Consider the following 16476-nt stretch of genomic DNA (forward strand, 5'->3'; position numbering starts at 1 on the left):
ATTTTACAAATGGTTATCAACACGGAGGTGTTTTTCCTGTGCCGCCGCACCGCGGCAGCTGCGTCCCGACGCGCAGACCCGCGTATAATATTCCTGTGACGGAGCGTCGCGGCGGCTGCGAGCCGACGCTGCAATCCGCCCGCACGTCTTTCATTAAAAAAATCTCCTTTAACTGTGGAATATCCAGATAAAATGCTGAAACCGACTTCTTCTGAAACTTCTCTGTTCTCTCACGACGTCCTGGATCAATAGAGCCTGAAATGTGGAGGTTTTCAGCTTGAAACAGGCTGACGACGGCGCCTTAGAGCGCTGCGCGACGTCTCGCACCGTGGGAAGTCCTACCTCAAAATCTCTCATCAGCCATTAAAATTTTCACGGAAAACCAGCTTAATTTTTCGAACCGTGTCCACTTCGATGTGTCACACAGGTTTAGAAAAAATTTTGATCAAACAAAGCGCCAGTCTCTCAGCAATTTCTCAGACAAAGGAAATCCGACGAGGGGCTGGACGACTCCTCCCACAAGGAGTGCTCACAGGCGAATGACGTCACCGACAGGTGTGGAAAAACTCACGCATGCGCACGAGGGTTCAAGCATGTCTGACGTAAAAACATATGAATGAAATCCATGTAGTTTTTGAAAAAAATAAAAAGGACCTATACTTTATTGACAGCCCTCGTATATTGAAGAATTTCACTTCATCATGTTTAACGATTGCGGTTTACAAACTTGCACTCATCAGCATAACGCAGTGATATTTACAGTAATTAAGGCTATAATTTGTAGAAATATGTAGATTGTCTAAATGCTACATTGTTCTTGCAAAGTTTTATGAAACGTGACCGACAAACACTTGCTTACATCTATTTAACCTAGTCATATTAATCTTTGCTTCTTGGGCGATAATACAGATTTTCTACCAGCTTTGTGCCAAACTAATGAAGCAGCTCACACCAGGGAAAGAGGAAAAGACAACGTTAGCCCGTGGTGAGAAGAAAAAAAAACACAAGACAAGTTCACTGTGCCCTAAAGTCTGGAACGCAGCATTGGACTATCACTTTAATTTTCCCTCTTTCTTTTCATTTGGAGTGGTGGAGTTTGGCTGCAGGTGCAATCCCCACTTAATTACACGTGGATACGCCAGGAAAAGAGCAGGATGAAGAGAGGAGTACAGATGAGGCAAAGGAATTAGATGATAATAAAAGTCTCTGCAGATTTAATGAATGATTACTTTCCCACTGCAGGTTGAATCAAAAAGCCTGTGGCGGTATGTAAAGAGAACAGAAAGTGTGAGAGAGGGAAGTAACACTTCATGACTGGACTTGTAAAGATACTAAAACCAAGAACTGGTTTCTGTCACTGTGACATCACTGTGTGTACATATCTAGTCTTAGCCAAAGCCTAGATGTGTACTATGGAAAACAATTCAATTTGTTTCATTTATATAGGGCCACATCACACCAAAGTTGCCTGAAGGGGCTTCACACGAGTAAGGTCTATCCTTACCAACCCCTAGAGCAAGCACACAGGTGACAGTGGTAAGGAAAAACTTCCTCTGATGATTTTGAGGAAGAAACCTCAAGCAGACCAGACTCAAAGGGGTGACCCTCTGCTTAGGCCATTTTAACAATTACAAGGTTTCCCAAAGTTTTACAAAGCTGAAGAAACAGAAAATCAAACAACATAATAATATAAAGAAGACAAGAAGTCCACACAGCCGTCAGCACCACAGGCATGGGTGGTCCACGTGGTCAGTGGGTCTGTCCCCATAACAGGGTCACTTTCACATGAAGAATGCAGCATGCAGCACCCACCTCAGGTCATCCACCTCACAGTCTGTCCGGGCCCTTCAGTTCGGATCCGTCCGTCATTCGTACCTCAGACTGAGAGAAAAAGAGCAGAATCAGTCGGCCGGAAAAAACTACACCTAAGGTATAATTCATCAGCGGTAAATCAACAGAAAAACAGAGATTACTAAGGTGATCGCCGGCTGCTAGCCCTAAACTAATCCTCAAAACAGTGAGTGAGTCAAGTCTGGAAGTGCCCAGGCAGAAAACTGGTCCATCCCCACCCCTTGAGAGTAGCCATCTGTCTGCTGTAGCCAGGTGAAACATCAGCATCCTCTTTGCCATCTCCAGCTGTGGAGCAGCTCTGAGTGCTGAGGAACCTTCACTCCTGATCGTGCCCAGGTCAAAATGTTGGTCCTGACATTCACTCCCAATGCAAGTGATGCTCTACATCCAAGTCTCCCTATGTAACCATTTGGCACAAAGTCATCCCGGCAGTACCCAAGGATCCTCCAAGAGACCTACTACCAAAGACATCCAGGCTTCACGTTAGGTCACTGGTTAGCGTCCATGTCTTTGTGTGGAGGCGGGGTTGACATTGCTAGGTATGACGCAGTCCTCTTAGAGCTGTGATTGGTAGTCACCCAAAGGGGAGGAGAAATAAAAGAAAAACAAATGCGCTCCGCCCTGCTAGTCATGAATGAAGAGCAACCTAAACTGTGTTAAAATGTGTAGTCGTGAGGATAACTTAATGTTATGATGATGAAACAGCAAAATTAAATAAATTGTTACACAGCTTGAAAATGTTTGAACATACCTCATTCACATGCCGAATATTTATATATTAAAAGCGTGCATGCATGAGTTTATCTAGTACGTTCATTGTGAGTACATACTATAATTGTAAATATGTTAAAATATGTGCATGACATTGTTGTCCGTTTAAAATGACAAAATAGAAAAAAATTGTAAAAGAAAATAACAATATCATAATACTGATATAATAATAAAATAATGGTAATATTAACAGTGTGTGTATGACAACAAAAACCTAAACAATTTCTAAATACATTAAAACAGTAAATTAACATATGAGGGCTGTCCGTAAAGTATAGGTCCTTTTATTTTTTTCAAAAACTATATGGATTTCATTCATATGTTTTTACGTCAGACATGCTTGAACCCTCGTGTGCATGCGTGCGTTTTTCCACGCCTGTCGGTGACGTCATTCGCCTGTGAGCACTCCTTGTGGGAGGAGTCGTCCAGCCCCTCGTCGGAATTCCTTTGTCTGAGAAGTTGCTGAAAGACTGGCACTTTGTTTGATCAAAATTTTTTCTAAACCTGTGAGACACATCGAAGTGGACATGGTTCGAAAAATTAAGCTGGTTTTCAGTGAAAATTTTAACAGCTGATGAGAGATTTTGGGGTGATTCTGTCGCTTTAAGGACTTTTCACGGTGCGAGACGTCGTGCAGCGCTCTCAGGCAGCGTCATCAGCCTGTTTCAAGCTGAAAACCTCCACATTTCAGGCTCTATTGATCCAGGACGTCGTGAGAGAACAGCGATGTTTCAGAAGAAGTCGGTTTCAGCATTTTATCTGGATATTCCACTGTTAAAGGAGATTTTTTTAATGAAAGACGTGCGGATGGGTCCGCGCGTCGGGACGCAGCCGACGTGGCGCGGCGGCACAGGAAAAACACCTCCGTGTTGATAACCATTTGTTAAAATCCAGTTGGCTTTTGATGGCTTTCAGTGGAGTGAGTATATGAGAAATTGTTTATCAGCTGGAGATGTTCCAACTTGTCCTTAAGGCTTCCAGCAGAGGTGTTTTTCCTGTGACGGAGCGTCGCAGCGGCTGCGAGCCGATGCTGCAATGCGCCCGCACGTCTTTCATTAAAAAAATCTCCTTTAACAGTGGAATATCCGGATAAAATGCTGAAACCGACTTCTTCTGAAACTTCTCTGTTCTCTCACGACGTCCTGGATCAACAGAGCCTGAAATGTGGAGGTTTTAAGCTTGAAACAGGCTGATGACGCCGCCTGAGAGCGCTGCGCGACGTCTCGCACCGTGAAAAGTCCTTAAAGCGACAGAATCACCTCAAAATCTCTCATCAGCTGTTAAAATTTTCACTGAAAACCAGCTTAATTTTTCGAACCATGTCCACTTCGATGTGTCTCACAGGTTTAGAAAAAATTTTGATCAAACAAAGCACCAGTCTCTCAGCAACTTCTCAGACAAAGGAATTCCGACGAGGGGCTGGATGACTCCTCCCACAAGGAGTGCTCACAGGCGAATGACGTCACTGACAGGCATGGAAAAACTCATGCATGCGCACGAGGGTTCAAGCATGTCTGACATAAAAACATATGAATGAAATCCATATAGTTTTTGAAAAAAATAAAAAGGACCTATACTTTACGGACAGACCTCGTAATTACATGTATCAAGCTGGTAGCGTGTTACTGACGCACTGTCATCCTACATATGGAAAATAGCTCTGCTTCCTCTCTGTCTTTTCTGCCATTTTCTCTGCTTAAAGCACTCGTAGGCTTTTTAAAAGTCCTCCTCCCTACTCTTACCAGCTTGGCGTCTTAGGAGTTCTCTCAAGGCCTAAGGTGCTTTGCGGGCAACTTTCATCTTACCAAGAGAAAATTCTAAGAAATGCTAGGAATCCTCGTATTTTTCTGTGAATAGCGTCACTAGGGAGCTATTTATAGCCTTAGGCTGCTCCGTGGATCTGGGCTCTGGACCTTTGTTTGCTTCCAGATATCAGCCTCACCAAACACCTCTGTCCAGCAACCTCATGGCTCCATAAACTCTGTCCAGAAGTCTTCTGATCTCAAAGGCCGACGATTCAGAGACACGTATGCCTCTGCTGAGATGCAGTGCATCCAGAAAGTATTCACAGCGCTTCACGTTTTCCACATTTTGTTATGTTCCTGCCTTATTCCAAAATGGAGTAAATTCATTTAAATTAGGAGCAGGTGCGGTTGACGTTGCGTGGATCTTAAATGCTTGTTTCGTTCATTTCCGAAGTGTGGCGGCTGCCAATGCCACCACCGCTTGTATGCAGTAAATATATATATAAAGTCACACCTCTGTGCCACCAAAGTAAATAATCACACTTGTCTTTATTCGTCTCTCCGCACACACATTAAGGCATGAAGTACGCCTGCGTTCTCTGCTTTTCTGTAAGAGTGCGATTATCCTCAGCAGCTTCCATCTCTGCCTATTGTGAGAGAGCGCGGTGCATAATGGCTGTCATTGACTCACCTAAAACAGGAGGGAATTATAAATGACACGCACCCCGTTCTTTGTATTTATCCCCGCTGATGTGAGAGTTCAGCTGCAGTGAAGAGACACTGGCTGCAAAACCCGTGAAGAAGATAGCATGAAATGAATGTGATATCAAGATGAACGAGAAAGAAGGGGCGCACTGGGTCGTTAAGCCACCAAATCCTGCCATTTTTTTTTTTTTTTTTTTTTTTGATAAAACGGGCACAAAAGTGTCTGTAGCGTGAGCGTGCGTGCACCAGACAGAACGCCGAGGCTCTGGAGAGATGATGAATGTGTGATCTTACACACCTCAGAGCTTCTGAGTGACAGAGACAGACAGACAGAATGAATGATATCAGGGTGCGAGCTCTGGAACAGAGGACTCACGTTGGCACCCATTTCCTTTTCTGAGCGCTGAATGCGGTCTGGGCGCGACACGCACGCGCGTTTTATCTGCTGAGAAAACCATTTCCATGCACGCAGGCATCTGGGGCCTCGATAGGCATCGGAAGGTCCCTTCCATTCTGCAAAGTCAAAATCTTGGTGTGTGTGTGTGTGTGTGTGTGTGTGTGTGTGTGTGTGTGTATACATCTACTGCAGATGAAGTGTTAAATTATAAAGCGTTGTGGTACGCTGCCATTGTTTGCCGCAGTTCTGTTTGGGTGCTTGGCTTTTATGACAGATCACAAGGTGACAAACCACTCGATGCGGTGGCATGGCGACACAGATTACACAGACACGCACACCTGCACAGCGAGATTGCGGCGGGGGATCATCACACGACGACCTGAGGGGCCCGGATACAAAGTGACAAAAAAATAGGCACAGGCACCTTTGTTTTATTAATGTTGCTCTAACATGTCTCACAATTTGTATGTTGTCATGGTACTAAAATCAATAGTGACATAACGTTTGAGATTAAACAAATGTCGAAGAACAATTTTTTTAAGTGATTAAAAAGTCCAAGTCAGAGATTTGTTCGCGTGTTAGTGTCTGTTTAATTTGTTTGAACAGGTACACAAAACCAAATCAAAATTTTACAATTGCGTGGACAAAAACAGAACAAATAATCATAATGAACAGCAGCAGAGTTTTGGAGCAATATAAAAGTACAAGTAAATATACAGCTTGTCTGTATTGTGTTTTTATTATGTATGAGTTCATCATGTGACTTCATTATGAAGTCAGTCAAACCAATCAATCACAAATATTTGCTGATCAATATATGCTTTAGATCTTCCATCTGGGCTTCTTGGTTGTTGAGATTTTTTTTTTTAAGTGTTTTTCGGACCACATTTTCATTGATCTTGACCTTTAACCAAACTACTCCAAAATCTGATCACCTCTAGATATCTATCCAAGTAACATTCCCACCTGGTTTGATCCATCCAGGCTTCTTGGTTGTTAAGATATACAAAAAATAGTGTTTTTCGGACTTTTGACTTTTTGATCAAACCAAAATCAAAATCTAATCAACGACCAAGAAGCCTAGATGGATGATCTAAAGCATGTATTGATCAGCGCAGTTATTGTGATGGACAGAAGTCATACATAGTCAAAAACATCATTACAGACGTAGGTATATTTACTTGTATACTGACAGTGATGTGAAAAAGTTTGTGTACTTCAGCTTTTTACGTTTGAATTTTTTACTCCAGCAAAAAAAAAAAAAAAAAAAAAAAAATTTAGACTTTTTATGTTAAAATGTGTAAAATTCTGCCCTTTAAACTCACAGTGAAAAAAATCTCTACACCATGAATTAAAAGAAATAAAAATATAAACGCTAAAATGATGGTGTGCATAAGTAAATGCACCCTTTATTATAACACAAATAAACCATCACTTTCACATCCAGTCTTTTTCTGACATGTCAGGGGATGGATACATTAACATTTCCAAACACGGATTATGTCTTTGACTTCATTGCCTCAGTTATTACAAAATGCTAACAGTATGACACTTTGTGGTAAATCTGTGGAGTAGATATTTCTCAAAACTGAGTGACTGTGCAAGAAGGAGAAGAGTGAGGAAAGCCACCAAGACACCCAGACAACCCCAAAGACGTCATCGGCTTCTGTGCCTGCGATTAGAGAAATTGCACATTGTGCACATTTTTGCATTTTACGTCACCAGTTATCCAGCTTCATCTTGAAATGTATCGAGAAGGATTTTCTTAAGAAGAACAACTGAAAGTTCAGCTACAGTTTGCCAGAAGGCAGATCGGAGATGCAAGCCTAGATTTGATAGTTTTAACAATCGCAGGCAAGGAAGCCCACAACATCGTCATGGTCGTGTTGTAATCTTGGTGGCTTTCCTCAATAGTCACCTTCTTGCACAATTTTTTGGGGAACTGCCAGCTTTGTATAGATGTACCACACAGTTCCACCCTGTTCGTATTTCTTAATACTGGAGGTAAATGAAGTCCAAGACATAATCCGTGACTTGGAGATGTTCATGTATCCATCCCCAGACTCATCTAAAGAAAACTGGATGTAAATGTGATAGATTAGATTAAATTAGATAAGATTAGGTTGAACTTTATTAATCGCTTGGGAAGACTCCCTCAGGGAAATTGAGATTCCAGTAGCACTGTATGGCAGCACACAGGGTAAGAAGCACACAGAGTATCAAAAGTGAAAGTAAAAAAGAAAAACAGTTTGCAGTATAAATACCAGACAGACTGGGACGTAGGACAGTAACAAACAGCACAAATGTCAAAGTGGGAGTGGTTGGATCTGGTGAAGAAAGTCGTCGTTCCTCAAAATGTTTCCACATATGACAAATGCACTTTCTTTTTTGGTCTTTGGCAGAAATTTAGCACAATAGTCCTTTACTTCACTGACATACAGGTTGTGTTTTTCCTCCTGGGTTGAGGCAGTGATGGACTTTTCGTGAAGAACCTGCAGGTTAGACACGATCTTGCTCAGCGTTGAGCTTGATCATAGTTGCTGATTCCATCTCCAGCTCGTTCTCTTTATCTGCCTCATGCAGATCCACCTCGACACAACAGGGAGGGCAAAACACAGCAGCTGATTTATTTTCTTTCCCCGAAGCACGTGCACTTAACACACAAAGATGCGCTGGCATTGTTTCTAATCTGTAATAGCGTGTGTGATTTCTCCTGACTTTGACGAGCAGATACGCTCGCTGTGCATCCATTCAGAAGCGTGTCAGTATGTGTGCGTGCACGCGTCTGCCTGAGCCAGTCGCTGCTTTTTATAGCACTTGCAGAGACAGTCGGAAAAGGCAGAGGGACACTGATGTGTGTGTATATATATAGAGAGAGAAAATGCTGAAGTGCAGGTTTTGTGGGAATGTCTTCCTTCAGACGACGTGTCAGCATCTCACTTTATTGCAGTTCATTAGGTTTCGCGGCACAAGGTGCTGCTGCTGTTTGGCTTTAACAGCAAGTGTGTATGAATTTGTAACATAACTGTGTGTTTTATATGTAAGAGACAGAGATGGAGAGAGACAGAGAGACTGTCAGGCGGAGAGATGCTGTTGATGGAGATAGAACCGCTGTCGATACCACTCTGTGCTTTAGAGATACCCGCCAGGCATCGCTGTTCTCATCTCGTGTTTCATTTCGAGATGCCCTACATTGGATGGATTAATTATGACTTTTCACACGCTTAAATATAAATTCAATCTGTAAAACACACTGCTGTCATAAGATGGAATTATTTTCTAGAGGTATTGTGGAAGAGTCAAAATGTTTTCTGCATGGTCGTGTCCATCAGTGGCAATGTTGTCTACTGGTCTTTCTTCAAAACGAAGGCTGTATTAATGCCCATTTTGGTACAGGGAGGTCAGCAAAAGATGAGTTATCACGGACTTTTACCAGCACTTCCACCAGCATAGAAAGTCCAGTTCATATCAGTTTCTACTACATGGGCTCTAAAGAAGACTGAGATGTACGATGACAAAATGCTACTTTGACTAGATCGACTCTCTAGGATCTTAATATAGTTCAGGTTATTAACAACCCTACCAAAGGCGTGTTCCCTTGGGAATACCTTCATCTCTATATGTAGTACTTGTGTAAGAGTATTAGTGAGATATCTTAAGAAGGCCTCTTTCTACTTTGATGAAACATGGCACGTACATTCATTGTTTCGCAGTTGTGAATCTCGCGCCATCTCGCGATCCGTGACTCACGCGAGAGGTCAGTTTCAGCAGAGTTACAGTTCAGAGCGCAATGTAAACCAACCTCAGGGCACAGCAGAAGTCCACCACAGGTGCTACAACACCCCCTCTAGATAACCCTCTCAACTTGGTAGAAAATGTCATCAGCATAACGGGCCTGTGAACTCGCTGAATCAACGCAGTCCACATCTTTGCGTAGCCATTTTTACATGCCCTGTGAGACGCCAGAATTCTGCTGGCACCGCAGTGCATTCTGGGAAGCGCAGGAGTCACCAAAGGGATTATGGGAAATGCTAAAGTTCAGAATTAGGCCTATTGGTGGGAAAGAGTAATTTGTTTAGTTAGGTTCAGCCATTGATGAAGGCAGAGGTCAACGTCAAATTTCCTGTCCTATATAACTATATAGAAAATGACAAATTTTATGGAAATAAATTCAAACATTATATTACTTGTGAACTTGGCTGAATGTTGCTCCGCCCGCAGGATAGTTTGAAACGTGGATGTGACATCAATGTGCTCTTTGATCTCACATTGTTGGTTGAATCATGATTCGTTAATTGAAATCTGGGCGCACGTGCTAGTGCCAGTGCTCCACCGCATCCACGGCAACACAGAGCCGCCCTGAGCAGCCTGCGTTATCATAGAAAAGACCATCCTCTTTGGGATTTGAGAAAAAATGTGGCAAAAAACCCAGAGAGTGATGCAAAAAGATATTCTGCACTCAGATAAGCATTTAGCCCCCTGAGACAGAACCAGATTCAGTCTGTGTGCATAGCAATGCACAAACATTGCACTGGGGGGCTATTGCTTTAACTTTGGCCTGCAAACCATTGAGAGCTGAATCCATGACAGCAGCCATGGCTTCTTCCTAAGGAAGACTATCAAATGGCTTCGCCCAAAATCCGGTCCACAACATTCAAATTTGTCTGCCATTATGTGCAGCTTGCTACCTAGCTAGCTCGCTAGCTGGGACTGGCGCGAGGCTAGTGTGAAGTGTGTCCGCCTGTGAGGTGCTTTGTGACGGTGGAGGAGCTCAGCAGCACCCGCTGCTCGGTAGGGACCAGAAACTGCGATAGAAGTCAGAAAGAGTGATAGAAGTCAGTCTCCAAACACAAGCAGCTACAAAAAAAAACAAACAAACACCAGAAATAGAAGCTCGATTTGTCACTAGTCGTTTTTAACAAAGAAAATGTCGCTAAGAGGATTAGGAAAGTCTCCGGTTCAACTCAGAAAAGAATGAAAATGCTACACGGATGTTTACACCAAAAGGTTGCTGATTCGCATCATTTCGCTGTCATCAAAAAGGGATTCAGCCCAGACAGATCATCCAATCATCATGCAGAAGCTGAGCGTCCGGGCCGGCCGAGGCCAGCCCACTGCCCCATAGACCCCCAGACACGCTGAGCGTCCGATGGGCGGGACAAAGCCCAGTATTTATCCAGTGACTCGTCTCATTTACTGCAGTCTTTGCTTCGCTACTGTTTAGTCATAGGTCATAGGTATTAAAGGCACTGCGCTGCGGTGGTTTGAATCATATTTGTCTAATAGATTACAGTTTGTTCATGTAAATGGGGAATCTTCTTCACAGACTAAAGTTAATTATGGAGTTCCACAAGGTTCTGTGCTAGGACCAATTTTATTCACTTTATACATGCTTCCCTTAGGCAGTATTAGACGCCATTGCTTAAATTTTCATTGTTACGCAGATGATACCCAGCTTTATCTATCCATGAAGCCAGAGGATACACACCAATTAGCTAAACTGCAGGATTGTCTTACGACATAAAGACATGGATGACCTCTAATTTCCTGCTTTTAAACTCAGATAAAAAACTGAAGTTATTGTACTTGGCCCCACAAATCTTAGAAGCATGGTGTCTAACCAGATCGTTACTCTGGATGGCATTTCCCTGATCTCTAGTAATACTGTGAGAAATCTTGGAGTTATTTTGATCAGGATATGTCATTCAAAGCGCATATTAAACAAATATGTAGGACTGCCTTTTTGCATTTACGCAATATCTCTAAAATCAGAAAGGTCTGGTCTCAGAGTGATGCTGAAAAACTAATTCATGCATTTATTTCCTCTAGGCTGGACTATTGTAATTCATTATTATCAGGTTGTCCTAAAAGTTCCCTAAAAAGCCTTCAGTTGGTTCAGAATGCTGCAGCTAGAGTACTGACGGGGACTAGCAGGAGAGAGCATATCTCACCCGTGTTGGCCTCTCTTCATTGGCTTCCTGTTAATTCTAGATAGAATTTAAAATTCTTCTTCTTACTTATAAGGTTTGAATAATCAGGTCCCATCCTATCTTAGGGACCTCGTAGTACCATATTACCCATTAGAGCGCTTCGCTCTCAGACTGCGGGCTTACTTGTAGTTCCTAGGGTTTGTAAGAGTAGAATGGGAGGCAGAGCCTTCAGCTTTCAGGCTCCTCTCCTGTGGAACCAGCTCCCAATTCAGATCAGGGAGACAGATACCCTCTCTACTGTTAAGATTAGGCTTAAAACTTTCCTTTTCGCTAAGGCTTATAGTTAGGGCTGGATCGGTGACCCTGGACCATACCCTTGGTTATGTTGCTTAGACGTAGACTGTGGGGGGGTTCCCCATGATGCACTGTTTCTTTCTTTTTTTGCTCCGTATGCATCACTCTGCATTTAATCATTAGTGATCGATCTCTGCCCCCCTTCTCGGCATGTCTTTTTCCTGGTTCTTTCCTCAGCCCCAACCCGTCTCAGCAGAAGACTGCCCCTCCCTGAGCCTGGTTCTGCTGGAGGTTTCTTCCTGTTAAAAGGGAGTTTTTCCTTCCCACTGTGGCCAAGTGCTTGCTCATAGGGGGTAGTTTTGACCGTTGGGGTTTTCATGGTTATTGTATGGCCTTGCCTTGCAATATGGAGCGCCTTGGGGCAACTGTTTGTTGTGGATTTGGGCGCTATAGTAAGAAAAAAGTTGATTGATTGATTGATTGATGTTTATAGCACTGTGAAGCTGCGGGAATGAGTGGGAGGAAAGCCGCCATGGGACGGGAAGGTGGGGGCGCCACTCTGCCGTAACGTAACCACGAACCCCCCCCATCAGGACAACCCCCCCACCCCATTTTTTTTTCCGCACGGTCGTGCCGCCCCCCGCGATGCCGCCCCAGGCAGCTGCCCGGTCGGCCCGCCTCCAGGACCGCCCCTGCCACCGTCACTGCCAATCCTTCATACCATTTCACTGCTCCAAGTCTTGAGTCTGCCAAGTCTTGAGCTGTTTCCTCTGATCTTCATTGAAAAGTCCTTTCTGGAGACTGAAATTCTACTGAGTGTGGAGAGAAAGAGAGAGAGAGAGAGTGAGAGAGAGAGAGAGAGAGAGAGAGAGAGAGAGAGAGCAAACGCTTCCCCCCATCATAATCAAATATCAGTCCCACACAGGCGATGTAGTCTCTTTTCTCAGCTGTCACTGGTGAGCAGCATGAGTGGCAGCGGTCAGCGGCCAATGACGGCTTATTAATCAAAAGTGCCAGCAAAACCTATTATTGTAGTGTTTCCATGGTGACAAGAGGAGGAGACAGCTGAGATCTACCTCAGCTTCACCCCTTATGCTTGGCCACTCAAGGCGCATGCCAATCAGTGCCACTTAGAATCAGCACAGCTATATATCATACGAGAGCAATGGCTGTCCCGAGTTGGCAAGTCCCGACTCCCAAAGACGGAAGCTGTCACGCTGATACAAAGGACATGGTATCATCACTTATGTGCTTTAAGTTGCTTTATTTGTGTTTTTGGAAGAAACGTGATTACGCTCTATTGCAAGATTAATGTTGACATTGGTAATTTAATTTGATTAAATGCGTTTGACCAGCGGGAAAAGTTGTGATGACCACTTTAAAATCGTGGAGAGGGAGATATTAAAATGATTAACCACACAGGGGCCGATCGCAACAAGGGTTGTCAGATGCAACAGTTGTAAAACATACAAAGCGTGAGCATTATCCAGTATTTCCAACTCCCTCTACATGTATTTTTCATTCTGTTGAATTGTGAGACCTTGTAGTACCCTGTAAGGATTAATAATGTGGACTGCTCAAGCTCATCTAAAGCTTCGATTTATACTGTGACTCTTCTGAATCCAAATTCCCAGTTGAGCTATATTTATCTGTTCTTGGACAAATCGCTTACTACACAATGTCTCAGCACACCCAGATATACATGGCTACTAACCCTGCTTGGGTAGTAGCCTGTGTCCTATCCTTGTCCAGCCAAAGGAGTTGTAGGCCTCTACGGAATCTGGGCCCATCACCAATGGGCATCAAGGCCTGTATAGGATGTACTTCTTTTTGTCATCCTTATCCTCCACATGCACACCATATTGAAGTTGTGGTGAATTTGGCCACATCCTGTTACTGTTACAGCAACATCAAGGTTCTACATGACTGTAGAGTCTTGATGTTAAAACAATTAAGTATTTATCCCATGGAAGGGGATTTTCAGGTGATGGGGAAAAACGTTGCAAAACTGCATTTTGTATGCTATTACAGGTCACATGATGTACGAAACAGTCACATGACATTCTACAATACCTGTTGTGGTACGTGTGGACAGGGGACAGATGCAGAGCTTGTCAAATGAAATTATGGCAATATTGGATGAAATATGAAATGGCAAAATTTAGAAGAACTTACCCTTTTTGTCACAATGGCGTTGGAATCACCAGTATAGCAAGAGCCGCGTTAGAATGACATTCTTGTGAGATGGCAAAACCAACAGTTACATTCCATCATTCACTGGGAAACACTCTCATTTCACTATTGGGTTTTGTTGACCATTCTGAATATATAGCTTTCCACAATTCGTAATGAAACTCCGACTAGCATCTTCTCCCATCAGCATTTATCAAGACTTTCCATTACTCATCAGGAGATTCCCCATGGCTCACCAAGAATTCCTCGGAATATCCCAAATACTCGCCATGAATTCCACATGAATATGAATGTGGTGCCGGGTGGTTTCATAGTCACCAAACCACATATGTGGCTCACATATCATGTAAGGCAAGGAACTGTGGAAGAACAACAGTGTGACTGATGTCTCTTCATGTTTATACATTTAATATCTCTGTTCTCACCATATGCATGCACACAAAAATAGAAACTTCAACTGTCCGCTGGATTTAACCCTCAGTATGCATTTATCTGTCTGCAGCTGTCCAGGGTACCAGTAGAAGCCTGTGGTCAGCACTCAACCTGCAGCGAGTGCCTTGGTTCAGGAGATCCCCACTGTGGCTGGTGTGTGCTGCACAACATGTAAGTACTACACATACAGATCACTATTTCCCCAGTGGGGCCGCCTTGCTTACCCGCCGTTTAGACACACAGGACACTTCCCCTGCTGACCACCAACTGATGGAATGTTACGCAATGATGTTTCAGTTGGTTTTTTAAGAAGATGCGCCAACATCACCTAAGCACTGTTATTTACAAACGATGCACCATTTGTAAAAAAGTTATCAGCAACTGGGCAATTCTATGGGAAGGGAATTACAATGACAGCAAAATTTGTGTAAATGTTTTAACCTCACCTTTAAAAATTTGCTCTGATTTTAAGCCCCTTACGGTAGAAACTGCCCAGTTGCTTTACACATTGAATTTATCGACCTGCAGCAACACAATGAGGCATAACTCTTCATAGCAACTTCCACTTTATTCTCCTTATTTAAGGTGTATTTTCAGCAAATTGCAGGTCCCACCTTTGGGCTGGGAGCCTATAGATCTACATAACATGAAATAGAGTAAATACTGTAGTTATGTTTACCCCAGGCCAAAAATGGCATGAGTATTACGAAGGCCTTGCGTCCGCCAGTCCGACTGTCTGTGCTCAGCATAAGTCCATTGCCATTATGGCCAGGGTCTTCAAATTAATAGAGAAAATTCTTGGGCCACAGACCTTGGGACATGTTCAAAGATGGCTAACCTTGACCTATTTTAGAGGTCAAAAGGTCACATTGTTTCCTATTGTTATGCTCATATGTTGAGTGTATTTTAGCATTATGTAATTTTTTACTCATTCATTCATCAGCCTCCCACATTGTGTATTTTCCAGTCAGATGGAAGGCCAGTGTTTTGGTTTGTAGTCTAACCTACCTCCATCAGCCTGGCTGGGACCATGACCAGCAAAACATTCCTTGCAGCCCTTTCAGTTTTTCATATCTCCTCTAGCCGGGCCAGGCGCTGTATTGAATCACTTTCCCGGGGCCCGGGCCATGTGCCAGCACCCCCCTTAGATCCATTACCAAACTTAAACCACTGGGGTTATTTGACAGCCCTGAAACAGAGCCTGGTGAGAGCACAGACTCTGGCACTCACAGCCAAATTGCAGGAATTGACATGAGGAACCTTTTGGCTGCAGTCTCACATCTGATCCACCTTTGAGTCACTCCCTTCTGCTCTCTAACTTGTCCTGTAGTCCCAATTTTCTTTCCAGCTCCCTGCTTTTAAACTTGTCTTTCTGTATCACTCACTCTCTCTCTCACACACACACACCACACGTGCATTCACACACAAACTCACACACGGTGAGCTGCTGTTAAATCCATGGCCTTCAAGAACTGGAGTGGGAGGATGATGCCTGCCGGGCTCAGAAGATTTTGCACCTCTTTCTAAATTGAAAATTGGGTTCTTGTGGTGGTGCTGGTCCTCTGTAGCGTGTGTCGACGAGAGAGTGTGAGGTACTATATTTAGTACCTTCAGCTCTACTGGCACTGAGCGGCTACGGCAAGGCACCAGAAACCACACTACACAGAGATATCAGCAAGAATGACTCTGCGCGCACGTGTGTGTGTGTTGATGTAACCATGTACAGAGTGGGGCAGATTATTTTGAAATCTAATCAGTTTACTCATGCAAATTCAAATGACGTGGTCAATTTTTTTGTAGGTAACAAAAAACAAAATCCTTTGGGACTACAAAAAGTAATCATGATCCGAATACTTTTTGATTACTTCTAAATCCATTTACTAAAAACAGCATACATCATAACAATATAAATGAAATTATAAATTTAAAAAGTAATTGGATAATTTCTTAATGGGCTATCTAAGATATCTGTGCTCCAGTATTTCTGTTGAGTGAAATTTTGTGTAATTTAACGTGTATGTTGCAACACCTTTAGAGCACTGTTACAGGGGCTGCTCCACAGGGTGGCGTTTTACTACAGACAGCCCACCAATCCAAAGAGTGCAAGCATGGGATGAACTGGCTTATATCCGTGTCGCAGACCGAACGGTCCCGACCC

General features: G+C 43.3%; 1 protein-coding gene and 1 long non-coding RNA gene across 2 annotated transcripts in view; one reads left to right on the forward strand and one right to left on the reverse strand.

Annotated features, from left to right (window-relative positions):
- plxna4 (plexin A4) overlaps positions 1–16476 on the forward strand; it is a 658913-nt gene that overhangs the window by 407445 nt on the left and 234992 nt on the right. Inside the window, exon 5 of the mRNA XM_034163939.1 lies at positions 14389–14489. Within this exon, the coding sequence (XP_034019830.1) occupies positions 14389–14489 (101 nt within the window). The remainder of the gene's footprint in view (positions 1–14388; positions 14490–16476) is intronic.
- Positions 1–16476, reverse strand: part of LOC117504477 — a 757689-nt gene that overhangs the window by 38099 nt on the left and 703114 nt on the right. The gene's annotated exons all lie outside the window — the stretch shown is intronic.

This window comes from Thalassophryne amazonica, chromosome 22 (assembly GCF_902500255.1).
Source record: "Thalassophryne amazonica chromosome 22, fThaAma1.1, whole genome shotgun sequence".
Lineage (NCBI taxonomy): Eukaryota > Metazoa > Chordata > Actinopteri > Batrachoidiformes > Batrachoididae > Thalassophryne > Thalassophryne amazonica.